Raw genomic sequence first — 19,135 nt, 5'->3', positions numbered from 1 at the left:
GGCAATCCAACATATCCACCTCACGCATGGATATCACGTCCTTTTCATTAAAGTGACTGTCAATGCTCTTGGGCGGGAAGTTGACGGATAAACGCTACGTTTAGCCCTTCTCGCCGTTTTAGTCCATTAACGCTGCACCACTACTTTCCTGCTGCGTGTTTAGAGAAATAGTCACGTGACATCCGGATTTCTATGCGCACTGGCCCCCTGAATTGTAATTTGACCCCTCCCCAGACGCCAAAGGATTTACCCATCACGGCACCGCCACACATCTTGCCAATGCAGTCTGCCAGCATTTTAAAATGTGACGCCTATTAGATGTCTCTTGCACAGTAGTTGGCGCTATGTACCACAAAATGTTGTAATCCACCTCACTATTAGAAGAATAATCACCTGTTAATATGAGAAGAATCTCCCATCAAGAGAGTTAATTTTACACTTAAAAAAAAAAAAAAATTACATTTTAAACCAAATGTCATGTTGGTTTCCCCGTGAGATGTGAGTCACTGTTTAAATAACTTTTATGTTCAGCTACATTGTTTTGGACATACATCGATAAGCTTCCGTTGTTTTGCACAAGCTAAAAATTAATGCATTGTCGTACAGGATAACAGCAACTTCCAGTGGGCAAAAGTTAAAACACTTGAGAATTATTTTATAAATGTAAAGTGCGTTACAAATAAAATCTATTATTTTGTTGTTATAAACAGACATTAATTTACATCTAACAGTGTGCACTAACGTTATTAGTCTACAAGTTCAAATTCAATAACATTAATAAATATTCTAAATTATGTGGTTGTTAATAAAGTAGTGGTAGGAGTAACAATATTGTATTTTTTTTTCCTAGTCTGTGGAAAATGAAAAATCAAGGGGAGAAAACAGATTACTTGTTTCTGAAACGGAACAAGTCATCAAACAATAAGGCCAACGAGTCAACTAGTTGGCAGTAACGTCAGCAGTCACTCTAACGACAGGCTTCTCCAACAGGTAGCTCGCGAACTTGCCTGATGCCTCTTAGAGTTTTATTAAATAATATAATTTATTTGATAACATTTTGCGTCATATTTTGCTGGTTGTAAATAAAGAATTCACAAAAAATGGTACAAAGGGAAATATTGGCTTTGTGGATGTGCTTCGATTAATTGGCTGTTTCACTTTACATGATGTTTGGCATTGCTATGCTATCTTGATTTTGTGAGGAATTAGGCTGTTTTACAGGGAGATATCCACTTTATTACATCCTTTCCGGGCATCCGGGCGGGTTTTATAAATTAATGAAATTATCAGTTTTTCGTTGTGCGGCAAATGGCAGGCGGAGTGCACCGTGTTGCACCGTGTTTACCGTGACTGGCAGACCGCGCACTGGCTGTGACGGTGGCCCAGAACTTAAGCTAAGTGGCAAATGTTGAGCTGCTGCACTCCAGTGCAATGGGTACGAACCCCGCTCGAAGTAAAAAAAAGAAAGAAAAAAAGATTGCGGAGCAAAAAATGCAAGATTTCAAAAAAATGTTGAGCTGCTGCACTCCAGTGCAATGGGTACGAACCCCGCTCGAAGTAAAAAAAAGAAAGAAAAAAAGATTGCGGAGCAAAAAATGCAAGATTTCAAAAGAGAGTAATGTTTTTTGTTTTATTTTATACTCATACGGAGGAGGCATATGTTAAAATAGTTTGAATGTATGGCATCTTGGAGTAAACTGAGTATCATTTAAGTATCTCGAGGTCGGGCCAAGTGTCCTCTTTTTTTGGGGAATGAAAATATGGTCACCCTAGGATACGTTGTACACTCGCCTACTGACACACAAATTTGTAATTGGTATGTGCGTCTCAATTTGCAACTGCTTGCCTACCCAAACCTAGAGCTCACTGCACGTCACTGATCATATATCATTTAACTTTGACCTATAGATGAGGGGAAGTGAACCCCGGGTGAACCCCTAGTGACATCAATTACATTTAGAAATAAGTGGCATTGTAATGCCTTCTCCTTATTTGCAAGAATAATTGTTAAGACAGATCAAATCTATCAAACACACAAGAAAATCTGCCTTTTTTATGTTTATCTGAAAACAAAAAAAAAGGAGAATGTGTGTGACACGTTCCTCACCTCCAAGGCCAATACCAAGAGCAAGAGTGAGCACCAATACGATACACATTGCAATGATCAGTTCCATGCGTTGGGCTAGTAGTCTTTTCCTCCAGCCTTTCACCAAATCATCCTCTGTTGAAAGAAGAGTAATGTTGGGAAAATTGTACAATTAGTTATCACATAAACACTTTACTATTTGCTGCAATGAAGAATTGCTTCTGCTTGCAATGAAGAATTGCTTCTGCTTGCAATGAAGAATGCTTGCTCTGCATTTACACACATAGTCAGATTAGGACAACCTAAGATGACTCATGCATTGAAGAATTGCTTCTGCTTGCAATAAAGAATGCTTTGCTCTGCTCCTACATAGCATATTAAGGTAGTCGTATCTAACAGCTGATCAACAGGAGATGACTCATGATGACTACAAGAACAAGAACATCCAACCCAGCGGAATGAATTGAGCCACTAAGACGCCCTGTTGTGCTAGATACTGCAGCCTCCAGGTCTCTACTGAACAAGTCCACAATAAGACGCCTTTTACCCCGGCTTCCCAATTAAGGCCAACGCTGAAGACCTGTTCGGGTATGGTCACACCAAGATTAGCATGGTGGGCACCGCCACCTTTGCTGTTCGCTATGGCTGCAAGACGCTTCCTGCATTCACCTTCTAGGTGTCCCGTCATGGCGCCAAATTCTTGGGCTTCGACTTGTTTTGTGCACTCGGTTTATCCATCACAGCCAACATGGGCTCCACCATCTTGACAGTGACTACATCCTGGCAGCAACGATGGACATCACTCTTCACAGGCTCGGGCTGTCTTACTGTCTTCAACCACTAGCCACTGATTCAGCTGTGCCCCCTGTTCTCCAGCCTCTTCACCGGCTCCCACTTGCACTGCGTGATGACATCACAGCTGAGTTACAGAAACTCCTTGACAATGGTTTCATTGAGCAGATCGACGCATCCCCTTGGATTTCAAATCTGGTGGCAGCGAAAAAGACGGGCGGTCTGCGGCCCTGTGTTGACCTCAGGATGGCTAATAAGGCCGTGATTTCTGACAAATACCCACTGCCCACAGCGGAGGAGCTGGCCACCCAGTTCCATGGGTCTACTGTGTTCACAAAACTTGACCTGCGCCAAGGTTACTTGCAGGTGCCATTGCACCCTCACAGTCCAATTGTGACTCACATGTTTTGTTTTGTTTTCGCTATACACGCATGCCCTTTGGCCTCATCTCTGCCGTCAGCTGCTTTCAGAAGATCATGGCCAACATCTTTGCAGGCATCCCAGGTGTGGTTGTGTACCTGGACGACATTGTGGTGCGCGGGGCGACGAGCGCCATACACGATGGCCGCCTCTCCAAGGTGCATGATGTGCTGGCCAGCCACAACCTCACTTAATGGGGAGAAGTGCATCTTTGCAGCGCCTGCTATTGAGTTTGTAGGATTTCGCCTGACTGCTGATGGACTGAGCCCACTGCATTTGAATGTTGACGCTGTATTGCACCTGTCATAGCCCTCATGCGCTGCGCAGCTGTCCACTTTTCTGTGGATGACGGCCTTCTACTTGCGCTTCCTTCCCAACTACTCCAATGCACCGCACCTCTTCGTGCCCTCCTGAAACAGGGCGCCTCTTGGTCCTAGACGCCAGCAAGCTCGGCTGCCATCCGCCGACTCAAAACACAACTCACCTTGCCTCCAGTACTCGCTCATTTTGACCTGCAAAGCCCCACATTCGTGACTTGTGATGCGTCCAACACTGCACTTGGGGCTGTGCTGTCCCAACTTCATCAGGGGACTGAGCGCCCAGTGGCCTTTGCGTCGAGGTCACACACAGAGAAAGGCTCTGGCTTGTGTTTGGGCATGTGAAAGATGGCATATGTACCTGTATGGACGACACTTTACGCTCCGCACGGACCAGAAGGCTCTCACAGCCTTGTTGGCTTCGACTGGGTCACAAGCCACTGCGGCTGTACGGGTGGACTGAGAGACTGCAAACGTATGATTTCACCACTCAGTTCACACCTGGCAGGGAAAATGTGGTGGCGGACCTGCTCTCCCGTGCCAACCCCGGTTCTGCGCCGGAGACCAACCATGACACCTTGGAACAAGGTCTCATACTGATACACATTGTTACAGCAGTGTCGCAAAGTATCACAAATCGGATGTTTGAGGAACGGATGTACACGTGACGGCAGTTAAATAAATAAAGCAGACTTGGCACTCGCAGTTGTCGTATTAACGTTCTTGGACATAACAGTCAGTGTTTTCTGAATCAATGACGCACGGGATATTCAGTCACATAAACCTTGCGTTACGGTTTGATGACAAGCTTTCCAGGCCACAGCGCCACCATGACCACAAGTTTTCACCCATCAGTGACTTGAGGATGATGTGGAACAGGCTCCACCCAAAATTTGTTCTTTAGAAAGAAAAAAAAATTGTTAACGTGTGTGCGTGAATGAGCAGCTGGTTTCCTTTCTGAGCCGCTGCTCATTCAAGCAATACGTCCCTTCCAAGCCAGCCAAGTTTGGCATCAAGATATGGACACTCTGCGATGCCGCCACCTCATACGCTTGAAACATGGAGGTCTATACTGGAAATTCTCCAGGAGCTCAAAAGGAGACCAACCAAGGAATGTGAGTTGTCCTGTGACATGCTGGAGGGTCACACAGTCACAACAGATATTTTTTTTTTACCTCCTTTCTGCTGGCAAGGGAGCTGAAAAAGAAGAAAATTTCTCTGGTGGGAATGATTAGAAAAAATAAAGGAGAGCTTCCTCCAGAGCACCTCCAAACTGCCTGCAGAGAGTCACTGTCCAGCGTTTTCGCTTTTTCCGTAACACTTGTATGTGTCGTACGTCCCCAAAAAAAGAAAAAACATTTTTGGTCTTGAGCACAAAGCACCAGGAACCAGAGTTGTAAGATGGCCCCTAACAAGAGCCAAAGGTGATTCTGGACTATAATAAATACAAAGGGGCAGTTGATCACCTGGACCAAGTAAGCACAGGTTTTGTCTGTCAAAACTTTCCTTCAAAGCTGTCTTGTCGTCTGACATCTGATGTTTTTGTGTGTGTGTCTTATTTGCAGTCAGGCCAATAACACATATTCTTGCTGCCGGGTGGCAGCAAGGTGGCCCATGTGCCTGTTTCACCACATGGTGGATGTGTCATGCTACAATGCATACATCCTTTTCTCCCGTGTGGACCCTGAATGGAACCAACGGAGGCTCTACGGTTTGTTTTTGGAGGAAGTGATCATAGCACTGATTACACCAGCTGCTACACGAGTTCCCCAGCCGGCTGCAGACGCCCCAGTGGTGGCCACACAGCAAACCCCCAAACGTGGACAATGTGGCCTTTGCACTAACACACTACAGGCGTCAAACACCTGCGTCAAATGTGACATTTTCATTTGCCAAAATCACACCCCAAAAAATCTCGAATTGTGAAAAGGAAAAAAAAGGTCAATGTTTGTTGTTGTTCTAGTTCAGTAGTTTGTTGGTGTACGTTTGAGTTATATTAATTCTGTTAGTTCTAAATTCTTCTAGTTGTGACTTTTTGACTTTTTTCTGATGCCACTGAACATTTTGGTGGTTGAAAGTAAAAAAATATTCATAAATGACTTAGTTATCAACTTACCACACTTCCAAAAGGGCACCAACTCTTGGCTCTATGATTTATTAACAAATTCAAGGCTCTTATTAACATCATATCAAATAATCCAGTTTGGATTATATATATATATATATATATATATATATATATATATATATATATATATATATATATATATATATATATATATATATATATATATATATATTACATACATCATAGTTAGTTTTACTCATAGCACAATATTGCTATTATTGTCCATAGAGGGCATACAAAATGTATTAATTAATAAAAACTGTATATGTATGGATTGGTCTGATGCTACTGAACATTTTGAGTGGTTGAAAAAAGTAAAACAAAATGAGCATTCCAAACATCTTTTGTTATGATTTATTAACATATTCAAGGCTCTAATGACATCATATCAAATATTCCAATTTGGATTTTTTTAAATATATACATCATAGTTTTAACAACTCTCGCCTGTTGTATGCCCGCCTGAAGCAGACACAGCAGACGAGCAGGCCAAAGATGAGTTCTACCAGTCATTTCAGAACGAGCTACAGCGTGTCTCCCGCCATGATGTCATCCTGATTCTGGCCGACATGAACGCCACTGTTGGTGTGGAGAGGGCTGGATATGAATATATCATCGGCCCCCACTCCTCCGGCATCACTAACGACAAAGGTGAACACTTGCTGGAGCTCTGCGCCACCCACAACCTCAGAGTCTCCGGCACACGATTTGAACATCGCTAGCTCCATTGCACCACTTGGTATTCCAACACTGGTACAGCTGCAAAAACCATCGACCACATCTTGGTCTCCGGCCGCTGTTACATCATCTCGGACTGTCGTGTGTTTAGGAGCGCCTGCACCTCTGCCGCTCCACACCTCCAGTCAACTCTGCCCACCTCTACTACGCACTCCAGGTCCACAACTGGTTCACAACGCTCACCAAACCCAACTCCATTGAGGAGAGCTGGTCACATTTCTCCAGCACCCTACGCACTACAGCCACTGAGGTCCTTGGCCCGAATTGCAGGTCACACAACAACTAGATTTCACCGGACTCCCAGGACCTCCTGGAGAGGTGTTGTGAGGCGAGGCTCCAGGGCGACATCCACTCCTATAGGACCATGAATTCTCAGCGTAGGAGAAGCCTCAGAAGGGACAAGGCGTCCTAGCTGAACAACATTGCGGGGGCAGCAGAAGAAAACTTTCATTGAGGCAACACAAGATTGGCCTTCTTGAACATCAGGGAACTGTGCGATGCCGGCCGATGTTATCAGTCCTCTCCACTCCTTGTTCTTGACGGTTCCATCATAACAGAGGCCCCTACAAAGCTGGAGAGATGGCGTGAGCACTATTCACTAGCCCTCAACAAGCCAATGCCGCCGCCCCCCTTCAGCTATTCGCCGGTGCTGGGAGGGAAACGGATACCATCTCGCTATACCCCCCGTCCATTGATGAAATCGAGAGTGTCATCAAGAAGCTCCCATCGGGCTGCGCACCCGGAGACGATGAGATCACTGGCGAGGTGCTGGCGTCCTCCACCCCACGGCTGCATGATCTCTGTCGCGCTATTTGGGCAGCCAAGCGCGTCCCGAAATATTGGAGGACCTGCGCTCTAGTCTCCTTCTATAAGAACAAGGGAGACAAGAGAAACCTTGCCAGCTACCACCCCATCACCCTCCTATCCGTAACTTCCAAAGTCGTAACATCAGTAGGTGGGTTCCCATCCACCTATTTTTATTCAAATTTTGAAGAATTGAGAAAAACCAACTGGATGGAAACGCCAGAAATTCGAAAAAAGGCCCAAGTCTCGCCCAAAAAGAATTACGCTTGAAAGGGGTGAATTTTGAAGCGTATCAAAAAAAAGGAAAATGCGCATTTTGGCAATGGAAACAGCTTTGCCAAATAAGCGACTACAAGACCGGATATACATCGCACGTTCGTTTGTCGTTACAAAAAAATGGCGGTGGATAAAGTAAGATATGTTTGGGGAGACGAGAATTTTTTTTTTTTTTAATTAATTAAAGAAAAAAACATTTATGCAATTTTAGACGGAAAACAACAAAGAAATGCTACTGAAATGCAACAGTTGTAAAACCAAATGATGGCAAAACGGTTTGACAAGCCGCACCCGGAGACGATGAGTGGAAGTGGAAAAGTCTCAAACAGAGGTACATGGCTGAGAAGTGTCGAATGGCTACCAGCGTTGAAGGAGGAAAAGCTGGTGCCAGCTTCAAATACTTTGACATGATAGATGAGATACTGTGTCAAAGACCTTTGGTTACGTTACTCAATTCCTCCATCAACAGCTCAGGTAAGTCAACGTTAGTCCAACTGGGCAAGTTAGATATTTTAACCATGTTAGTTAAATGAGATCTTGTTCATCAAATGTCCGGACTCAGAGTTTTCTGCATTCAATTGTTCTGTTTAGAAACAACTGTTATTTTATTAATGGCAATTGTAGCTGACTCATATTTTAAAATTTGCTGACCATGTTGTATATTATTTACATTATTAGATATCGGTAGTTCGAGCATGGAATGGCATGATGGAGAGAAATCTGAACACGTCTCAGATGATGGTAATTCAGAAGATAAAATTTGATGTCATATTTGTTGTTTTCATGTTTGTTGTCACAAAGGCCAATTAATAGATTTGTGTTTTAAGATGGGTTTTTAAAGTGTATAGAGAAGCAAAAATATACTTGTTCAGTACTGATAGTCTTTCGGGAAAAAAGGCTGTTCATACAAGTATCCTTGACATTTGATTTCCTATTTGGTTTAGTTGTACTGGTCTTGTTCTAAATGTGTCACTAATTACTTTGTCCTCTTTTATTTTACTGCATCTGTGCAGGGACCCTCTAACCCCCGAGATGCTGAAGAGTCAGATGATGACAGTTGACAACGCAGTACCAGAGGCTACTGGAGGCGGTCGACAGAAGCAACAGAAGCAGGTCTTCTGACGGAGAGTACAATGCTGAAAAGCATGTGGGAGTCTTTCCTTCAAATTCATACAGAGCAATCAAGAAAGGAGCAATAAACCTTGCATTTAATGTCAAATGTCCTAAATAAAGCCATGGGATGTTTCAAAAGATGTACACAAGCTTCAGAATCTATGGCAGGAATGAACAGGCAGGGCAGTTACTATATGTCCAATCCACAGTTCCTTTAAGAAACCACTACTACCTACACAAGATGCACATAACTACCCATGTGTGCCTTTTAGCGAGGGGAGACCTAACGCCGTCCACTCATCTGTGTCTTTCAGCCAGGGGCCACCCGAAGCCCACCCACCTATGCCTTTCAGCAAGGGGAGACCTAACATCGTCCACTCACCTGTGCCTTTCAGCCAGGGGGCCTTTCAGCGAGGGGAGATCAGATGAGTGCTGTGATCCGTTCCATACTTACTTGAACTTAAAATAAGTTAACTAGCCAGTCCAGGCCTTCTGTCCCATTTTTGTGTGTCCTTTTGTTTCTTCAGATTTATTTTATTTTTGTATATGATTTCTGGGACTCTGGTTTCAAAAGTCAAATTCAAAGGCGCTTTTAAGTATTTTGTACAAGTGTTATCGACTGAGTAGATGTGAAGTCAAATGTTTAAATTTTTTATTTGGATAGTTTTGCATCATAGGTTGAACTAGAAAAATTTCCGCGGAAATTTTGAATGGGCCTGCTGACTCTTGCAAGGTGGAAAGACGCATGTAGTACTTGTAGCAACAGTAGTAGTAGTATAGTAGTAGCAAGTACTTGTAGTAGTAGTAGTAAGTAGTAGTAGTAGTAGTAGTAGTAAGTAGTAGTAGTACTTGTACTCGTAGTAGTAGTAGTATTAGTAGTACTTGTAGTTGTAGTAATTTTAGTAGTAGTCAAATGGCCAAGATGGCCGCCGACCCGGGTGGGCGAGGGGGAGAGAATCCTTGGTGTACCTAATTAATTGGCCAAGATGGCCGCCGCCCTGGGTGGGTGGAGGGGAGAGAATCCTTGGTGTACCTAATTAATTGGCCAGGATGGCCGCCGCCCTGGATGGGCGGAGTGGCGAGAATCCAGGGTGTACCTAATTAATTGGCCAAGATGGCCACCGCCCTGCGCGAGCGGAGTGGCGAGAATCCTGGGCGTACCTAATCAATTGGCCAAGATGGCCGCCCGTACATAGGCCAAGCCTTGAGTACACCAAGAAAAAAAGGGGGTGAGTTGAGCTCAACAGTAAGAGAGATGATTGGCTGAGGCAGTTGCTATGCAGAAGTGAGAGACCAGGCAGTATAGCTAAAAAAGCACTATTTAAATAGCAGTCCATTCCATTGCCTTTAAAAAATAATAATAATAATGTTGTTGTTTTATTTTTATTTTTATGTATTTTAAAAAAAAATGTAAATGAGCTGAACAGATTAAAATTTAAACGATTGAAATCGGTCAAGAAATGTGGAAGTTAACCATAACCAACATAAACTAAAAGTATCTTACTGTCCCTTTAAGAAACATGCACATTCACGCACACACATTGGAGTTTAACATGGAGACATCACGCACACACATTCAACACAAATGCATGAGATACGCACACCTCGAACAAAAGCCTCTCCCGACTTAACGGTTCAAGATGCAGATTCCAGAAATGGTTAGAACGGCAAGGGTTTGGGGAACGCGAGCATGTTCTCATTTTTTTAATCGGATGAAAAATGACCAAATGAGAGCAGGTTGAAAACTTATGATTTATAAAAAATGAAGAGAGAAAGGCGCCGAAATTAACATGGAAAAGATAGGCGAAATAGTCCGACTTCTCCTCGCTTAAGCAGCAGGCCCATAATTAACAAAAAAAGATGAGCCTTTCAGTTATTTATTTGAATATTTATTTATTAATTATTACTTGAATCTTTCAGTTTTTGTTATTCTACTCGGGTATGTGCAGCTGTTTTTCATCCTTTTCAATAAACAGGCTGTTAGGGAAAACGCTGAATATGTGCATTTGTGGCAACAAAGATTATGTGTAAAACGGTTTTGTGAACAATGTACCGAATCTCTCATCCCTTGCCCAGTATTAATACACAAACAATCCAGAGTGCGCTCATCAACAATACAAAACAAATAATTACATTATAATTGTAGGTGAAATAAGTAGACCATACAAGCAACACAAACTCATCCCCATTCTCCATCTCTCAGATGCTTTCAATTGCCTTCAGAGACCACCTTGGTCAACTCTCAGCATCACATGCTGAACAAGAGCATCTCTGATTGCCGTTGCTGTTGGGTTTGGTTGGTCCTTACAAGCTGTGCGAGGGTTGTCAACAATTGCCTGGAGCACAATAAAGGTCCATCCCTTTTGATTAACATTATCTCTATACCCAATAGCTGGAGTAAGTACTGGGAGGTGCGTTCCATCCACTGAGCCGTACACCTGTGGTACATGGTGGAGTAGGTGGTTACGTTCCGCGATTTCTTGCGCTTCCGCCACGTCGGGAAATGCGATGCACTGGGCCATCATCCGTGACTTCATGGCTTCACATGTGGCATACATGCAACGATGGACAGTAGTTTAGCTGACGCCAAAAGTTTCCTCGAACCACACGGTACTCCGCACAAGATGCGAGTTTATCTATTGCAATAGCAACACTTTTCTCTGTTGGAACAGGTTGTCGAAGGCTCGTTAGAAGTGGCCCTACAAATTGTCCAATTGTGCCACAGAGAATGTAAAACATGTCATACGGAAATGTTTCACCCAGAGTTTGTCGTTAAAATGTTGCTGAACCACGACCTCCCAGAAGTAGTTTACGCGCTCGCATTCCCATACAGATGGCGAACGACGCGGTGGTATAATTTGTAACAGTAGTCTCATAATAAATAACCTTCGTTGCCGTCTCCTTTTTATGATGGCTCGGTAGACGGTGAATGCTGACAAAATTGTAATTAAACTTCTTCCCAGCCACGGAAACTCGACCAGTAATCTATCCATGTTGTGTTTTCTAGCAGACAGAAGCACTTGTATGACGTCATTTTGCGGCACAATCTCTCACTATTCGCAAAAGAAGAACGGATGGAAACGGGCATAAGTTGCATGTCCGTTATGCGCATTTTCACAAAATTTGCATAATTTAATTATAATAAATGTCTACTGTCATACCTCATCTCTAAGTTCCACCCACAACGATCAACAGCAGACTGCAACCTCACCCTTCGGATCCTAGCCGAGCAGAGGAGAGAGTACCAACAGCCTCTCCTTGCTGCATACATTGATCAGAAGGCGACATTTGACTCGCCTGACCGCAAAGCCCTCTGGCTCCTGCTACAGGGCATCGGAATACCTCGGAAGTGCATCACCACATGGTCAGGCTCTAACTCTTGTTTGTACACCTGTAATATTAACATGCATTGCTGCTCCTATGAAGAATGTAAACAACGATGGTATTGTGGCTACACAAATATGGATGTAATATGTTTTGACTTGGGCACAAGGTAACGAAGTTGTGGACTGTGAGGACACACCGGAAATGGGGTCACATCACAGCAAGTATACTGCAGATCGGGTGGGGTTGGTGGGCTGGTCTGTGGATGCTGTTGGCGGGGTCTTCTCTTCCTGGCGGGCTGGTCTGGTGAGCACTTAAAAGAATGGGATCCTTGAGTCTGGCCTCTCTGGATGTTGAAGATGTGTACACATCCATTGACATGACAGTCGGGAGGCTTGTGCCGGCATATGGCACATTCAAGCATCATTGGATACTAAAAAAAGAGGTGGCTGAGCAGACTAGAGTAAGAGAGGTGTGGCCTTTGCTGGACACAATGGTCAGAATGTGGATGCAGTGGTCAGAATGCAGGCCGACCTATCCATGACCTGGAAGCCACGTCATGGGTGAAAGCTGACCTAGTATCAGCCAAAGACGACATGGCTTGAATGACAGAGGACGCTGCAAAATGCGCCATTCGGCATAGTTTATAGCTCTTCTGTTTCCACACAGCCTATTTACAGTAGCTGGCGCACAACAACACAGGGCTCAGCCTTACTGGATAGGCCATAAGCCAAGCCTATTCACAAGGCTGGATCCTCCGAAGGCCGAATTTGTCGGCTGCATGACGTCACTCCCGGCGGGACACGACAGCACGCACGGACTTACATATGAATGGATTGTCAATGCTGTTTGTCGGTAGCTCATTAACCGACTATTGTGGCACCTTGCATAAGCTTGACACAAAGGCTGCAGTTAAGCTTTAGTCCAGAGGTGGCAGTCACAAGTAAAAAAAAAAGTGACAAAATCCACAATGCATCTTTAGTTTGTTCCTAGTTTTGTTGTTTCACCTCTTCGTTGAATGATGGGCACAGACTGTTTTATGCATGTGACACACATCGGAGCACGGTAAAACAAGGTGTAGCTCTGTCAACCATCTTTTTATTATTTTCCTTTGAAAACTGGACAACTGGACAACATTGTTTTCTTTGTGGGTAATGACAATGAAGTACTAAGTATGCCCTCTATTGTAAATAGCTGTAACCTCTTGTAAATATTACAGTCCAAAAACATTATTAAATACGAAATGTATCAAATTCTTTTCACCCCAAAATACATGTTATGAAATATCTAATATTTACAACCAATTATTTATTTAAAAAAAAAAACTTGTCAATACGGTGATGTTCTTTGCCATTGGGTAAAGACTTACCATTCATAAATGTCTGAACCTTGGTGACTGGCATGGTTGGACTTGAAGCCGTTTGGGGGTCTGCAGGTTTTCTGAAGTCATCAGAAAGTGAACTAGTGTTTAAGCTACCCAGGGGGCTGATGTTTATTGTGTTTGGGGTCTCAGCAGTGGGGAGGTCTTCCTCTGTCACTGAAACCACTTCGATCCTGGAGGTGTTTCGTTGTTCCAATACTTCAGCTTTAAATTCCTAAAATTATTTTTTTTAATGGAAGAAATAAATATGGAGAAAAACAGTATTAATTTATGCTGTACAGAAGCACCAACAAAAAACATTTGTAATGCAAAAAACATTATGTAATAATTGATGTGCTGTGTGCTCAGTGGCATGGAGATCCTTGGTTTATGTCTTAATCTGCAGTGTTTTATGGTTTTTCAATGTGCAAGCCAACCACATGAGTTTTAAGGCGAGGATTTATGTTTTTGTCTTTCATTTAATTTTACATTTTAGGTTAAAAGTGTTTTTCATACAAATTTTTGATATAATTATGGGAAGACTAATGGTACATTCACCCGGATGCGATTTTCACCATTAGCGCTACGTGATCCCATTGAGAGACAATGCAGAGGCACGTGTGTGGTGTGACCTGAATCAGAAGAACAAGCGAAACACCTGATATTGTACTATTTGCACAACATGGACACATATAAAGTCAAGCTAAAAAAATTAATAGCCTATTAGTGTCAAAGCAATGCATGATGTACTAAAAATATAATTTAAAAAGTACACAATAGGCTATATACAAAATATTACAAATAACAATCTTATTAATAAATGAAAGGTGATTAATCATATAAACATAATAATACATAACAAATATAAAACATGGCGTGTAATAAAAAAAATATTTGAACATGAAAAGCGATTTTGAGTTAAACGATGCGAGTGCAGCAGCACACGGACTAATGAATCAGTCTAAAAATTGCTTGAACCGGCCAGTGGCCTGGTCAAGACGTTATAAATCGATACAGCTGCTGAAAACTTATAAAATAAACAAAACAGTCCAGTTGGCGCTGCTAAGGCCAAGTTCAAAATAAAAGCCTTCTAACTATCAATGCAACTGCCTTGTTACTTGTTAATCCTCACAGCGCGTCCTCTTTGACTACTACTCAACACAACGCCGTGCCGGAATTATATTTAACCGCTAAATAAGGATGCTAAGAAACCGCTAGTTAATTAGTATGTTATTGTATGATACAACACAAGTCTCCAGCATTAGCAATCAGCCACTAACAGGAGCGGAAACGATGACAAGTGTTCGGCGAGCTGTGAGGTGCGTTCAAATGCACTCGGACATTTCAAATTCAGGCAGAAAAAAAGTCAATCAATGCATTAAATGTTAATAATTGCAAATATCTAAATCATCCACAAACTCTGACATTAACCCTGAACAGTTAGTTGACCTACCCTGAGATAGGAAAAGGAGTTTTCGGTTCCAGGACTGCTGATTTGAGTTAGTTTGATCAACGCAGATTAGTTTCACCTGAAATGAAGCGCGTGCACCACCACTGTGAAAAGATCGCATCAATGGAGCCCCGATTCAATGAGTCACCATGGGGGAAGCAGAGGGCGACATGTTTTACCCCTCTCGAACTGGAAATCTTAATGCGATCGCATGGCGAATTTGATTTCTTTAGGAAAAGGTGCAACATCATAGAGGCTGCAAAAGAGAGGGTGGCGTCAATGCGTACTTTTAATGGAGTCCTTTGCAATCACAATAATATTACCGGGGTTTGGTGCATGGCGGCGGTTCGGTGCGATTGCCAAGTCCGAGACACTTGGTCGTTCAGGAAACAGAGGTGCCACGTGTTTGAGAGACGGCACGGCACCGGGGAGTCCTTTTGTCATTTCTGGGCCATAAGCAGGAACAGCGGGCCGGAAATCAAGAGAGCGAACAAGTTCGCACCGGCTGTTTTACAGTTGTGGGGGCGTGTTCTTCAAAAGGGGCCGATACGTCCCTCTTTTGGCTCGACCCACATCCAAGACTTTTAAACTCCAAATTATTTAAAGAATTAATAATCTATAATTAAATTTAGTCAGGCTGGCAGGTCAAGTTCTTCCAAGCAAAATATGTTATTGTTACACATTTTAACTAATAACGCATCATGAGATCATTTCGTTCTTTACGGAGTAATTAAGTAATCTTTTGATTTCCCATCATCATTCCTGTTGAAATACATATGACATTCTTTTCCAAAAAACAAACAAGATGTGAAACATTCAGTTGTGCGTAAATTCACTTGTATGTGATGAATTTTTTATGTGAAATGTGTAAGATTGCTTTGTGGATTATAGGTGTTTCATGTGAGGGCAGTTCCGATCATCACCACTTGAAGGCACTCTGGTCACATGCAACCTCCAAGAAGGCTGGAATGTACTGACCAGGATTCCAATGGACCATCTGGTTCATTTTGTTTATGACTTTAACAAACAAACTCGGCAGGGGTGGAGATGGAGCTTTCCGATAAAATACCTGGTGCCATAAACTCGTGGTTCTGGCTGGTGAAAAGCAAACATTCACATCCTGGTGACATGGCCGGTGGTTGACTTCAAAAGGGTGTAATCTTTGTTGGCTGTCTCTGCCTTAGGTGGAAAGGGGGATATCGGAGACCTCTCACCCACCACCCCAGGTTGACCTTGCGCATATTTCCAAGAGTGAAATGTTGAGGGAAGGGAAAAAAATAATAATAAATGAGGAGGATATCCAGGTTGACGGGTCCAAATGAGCCGGAACCCTGCCACGTTCAGCTGGCAGTAGTCCCAGTCACGCTCCACTGCAACAACCAAGACATAACACTGGTGCAACTTTCCCCTACCATCTGCAGGGCTATGTGTGTGCAGTGTATGTCGGTGTGTTGTCAGTGTACGTCTACGTGTATTCAGTTAACTGGGTGTGTCTAATAAGGAACTCCCAGAAACAGCCACGGGCCTGAGACAGACGCAAAAGAAACGCCAACCTATCCTAAGGCTTTAAGGCTATTATTAAACCATGAGTAACTAGGGAACTGAAAACCTAAAACAAAAGTTGAAGAAAAGGAAAAAACAAAAAGGATAACGGGGAAAAAGCTTCATGAAGACGGGGAGGCTGCTACAGGCACTTGGAGGTCGAGGAGAATCTCTTCGGCGGGTTGTCCTGATTGACCCTCCACCGGAGGTGGTCGTTTATGGTGAAAAATCTTAGGTCGGTTAGCGCAACAGTCTAGTAGCTGGTTGCTAAGCCTGTGCACCTTCCTGTAGAGTAAGTAGGCTATACCGAAGGTTAGGAGATACCCGAGAATAACTACAGCTATTAGGGCATTATCGGCTGTAGACCAGGACTGAGAGAGGGAAGGCAGAGGGGCTTGGGCCGCGGTGCAAATAGCCTGTAAGGTGTCATCGACGGCGGTCAAGTATATAGCCTGTGTTCCCTCGACTTGAATCAAGTCGTATACTTGGGGGTAAAATTTTAGCTGGTCGTGGTTAAGGAAGTCGGACACTTCAATTTCGGTCTGATGAATTTCCGGTGCCAAATGATACAGGGCCACGTTATCAACATGCAAAAGGGCGTCACGAAGAACATCAATCCACATAGTTTGGTTGGGTAGATTGATTCTAGTAGTAGAATCGTGTTGATCGTAGCTCAGAGTGACCGTCGAGGCGAGCCAATAATCTCAGCGCGAGTCGTAGTCATTTGGTATCGAGGCGTGGCCTCGGCTTTACCTTTTCGATCCCTCCTCCAAAGGCTTAAGGCTGCAGATCCCATCCGTTACATCCCGAAGGAATGGCTTACTGGGGCACAGGTAGTGGATGTCTTTGGTATCTGCAAATTTGGGCCCAGATAGAGGTTAGGACTAGAGTCGTGATAGACAATCACTTCAGGGGTGTCAACCCTTACGTAAGTATCTCCTTGCCACGCGCCCGGATTGACGACATCTTTCAGGTGGTAGATGTTACGGGCGTCTATAATCGGCAGGGTAATAATAAAAGCCACTTCATAGTTTTCGGGTTTAACGTGTAGCACTGTGGCGCTTCCTAAAGAAAACGCGAGATGGGTTTGAATTGGAGTAGCTGAACTAGATAAAGCTCTAGTAAGGATGTCTTGGACCAATTGTAACGGTACCAAGTACTGGGGAATTTTTCCCATAGCGAGTTGGTCCACAGATTAAATAACTTCACGTAGCATGTACGTAGGCCGTATCCTTTTGAATCACGGTTGCCAGCAGTTTCAAGGCTGATCTAGTCTGGTTCAGCATGACGCTATGTGTGTTAACTCTTTGACTGCCAGACGTTTTCAGAAAAGGGATGCTGTGACCAAAATACGGAGAAATCAAGCTTTTAGTGAAACGATATTATTTCATGCACTCTAGTGAATTTTACACTTTTTTTTGTCCATGAATGATGCCACAAACACCTAAATAGTGCTTTACTTCTATAAAACAATACCACCAAGAATGAAAAAGTGTTTTTTGATAGCAAAATACGTTTATTTACATTCAACAGTGTAACAATTTGACAACAATTTGGCAAACTATTTACAAATGTGTGCAACTGTGGTACTATTTACAATTATGTGGATGTTTCAACTACAGTTTTTCTTTTTGTGTAACACTCCCCTGCGTGCAAGGAGACGCAACAGGATTTGCACAACAGATTAGTTTCACTGCGATTGCCTCTTCGCGTGCAGACGCTACACTTTCTTGCCGGCCGTTTTTTCCGGGGAATAGCAAGTATATACTGCAGTGTGTGTTGCCATCAAGTCTACTATCAGGATCATGCTACGGTTACGTTACGGTGGTGTTACGTCTGGCTTCCTCATGTCCTTCAGTTCCTATACCGGGTGGTAGATGTTCTGATCCATCGTATCCACTCCATTCATGGTGGCATCGTAGTCCAGAACCAGTGTCTTCTCCGTGATCAGACTGTACCCGCTCCTCCGATGAATATGCATTGGACTCGGGGTACTCTCCATCGTCCGATTGAATGTCCGCTTGTGCAGAAGTGCTCGGCTGTGCTCCGCGTTTTCCGGCGTTAGCATCGCTAGCCGGTGAGGCTTTATGACGTGACCATCGTCGCGCGTCAACGCTTCCAACTTCGGCGTCAACCACGGGAGTCACCATCATCATCATCATCAATGTGCATTGGTCGATGCTTTTTGACTACTCTTCATCGTCCGATTGAGTGTCCGCTTGTGCAGAAGTGCTCGGTCGGTTGTGCTCCGCATTTTCCGGTGTTAGCATCGCTAGCCGGTGAGGCTTTACTACGTGATCATAATGGCCGCGTCAACGCTTCCAACTTCGGCGTCAAGCTCGGAGTCACCATCATCATCATCGTCGACATCAATGCGCTTTTTAGTATTGATCGATGCTTTCCGTCTTTGAAAAAAATGCTCAAGCGTGAGCTGCTTGCAACCGGTCGCCATTGTTGCTTCATCAGCCATTATCCCCTCAACACTCTAGCTCCGCCTCACGTCTTCTACTGACGCCTACCCAATCTTGTCCAAAGAGAGTCATCGCTGCCATCTAGGGGCCAAAACGAGTCATTATACTAACTAGATCTGCTTGATACTTTCAGCACAGCTGCCCAAGGCTTTCCTCCACCCGTTTCCACAAAACAAAATAACAAAAAACATAGTGAACGTCTTTTAACGTCTTTGGCGCCCCTCCGTGGGTTTTTACTAAACGTTATTTAAAAGAGTTAAGAACAAGGATCGTACCCTTAAGAGTCTCCCCAAGCGTCTGTAAATTAAAGGACT

The 19,135-nt window shown here is 43.6% G+C and overlaps 1 protein-coding gene and 1 pseudogene across 1 annotated transcript in view; one reads left to right on the top strand and one right to left on the bottom strand.

The window, feature by feature from the left end:
• The window catches only part of tmprss3a (transmembrane serine protease 3a), a 64,011-nt gene extending 50,530 nt beyond the window's left edge, over positions 1 to 13,481 (bottom strand). The window contains exons 1-2 of the mRNA XM_086090669.1: positions 13,368 to 13,481; positions 2,108 to 2,221 (exon numbers count right to left, since the gene is read on the bottom strand). Of these exons, the coding sequence (XP_085946795.1) occupies positions 2,108 to 2,221; positions 13,368 to 13,401 (148 nt within the window). The 5' untranslated portion in view covers positions 13,402 to 13,481. The remainder of the gene's footprint in view (positions 1 to 2,107; positions 2,222 to 13,367) is intronic.
• Positions 3,981 to 8,683, top strand: LOC147164237 (uncharacterized; annotated as a pseudogene).
• Positions 13,482 to 19,135: the final 5,654 nt, after the last annotated feature.

Source organism: Leptonotus elevatus, chromosome 12 (assembly GCF_054856555.1).
Source record: "Leptonotus elevatus isolate MCC_2025b chromosome 12, RoL_Lele_1.0, whole genome shotgun sequence".
Classification (NCBI taxonomy): domain Eukaryota; kingdom Metazoa; phylum Chordata; class Actinopteri; order Syngnathiformes; family Syngnathidae; genus Leptonotus; species Leptonotus elevatus.
Note: the sequence above shows the minus strand (reverse complement) of the source record. Positions and strands in the feature narration are given on the sequence as shown.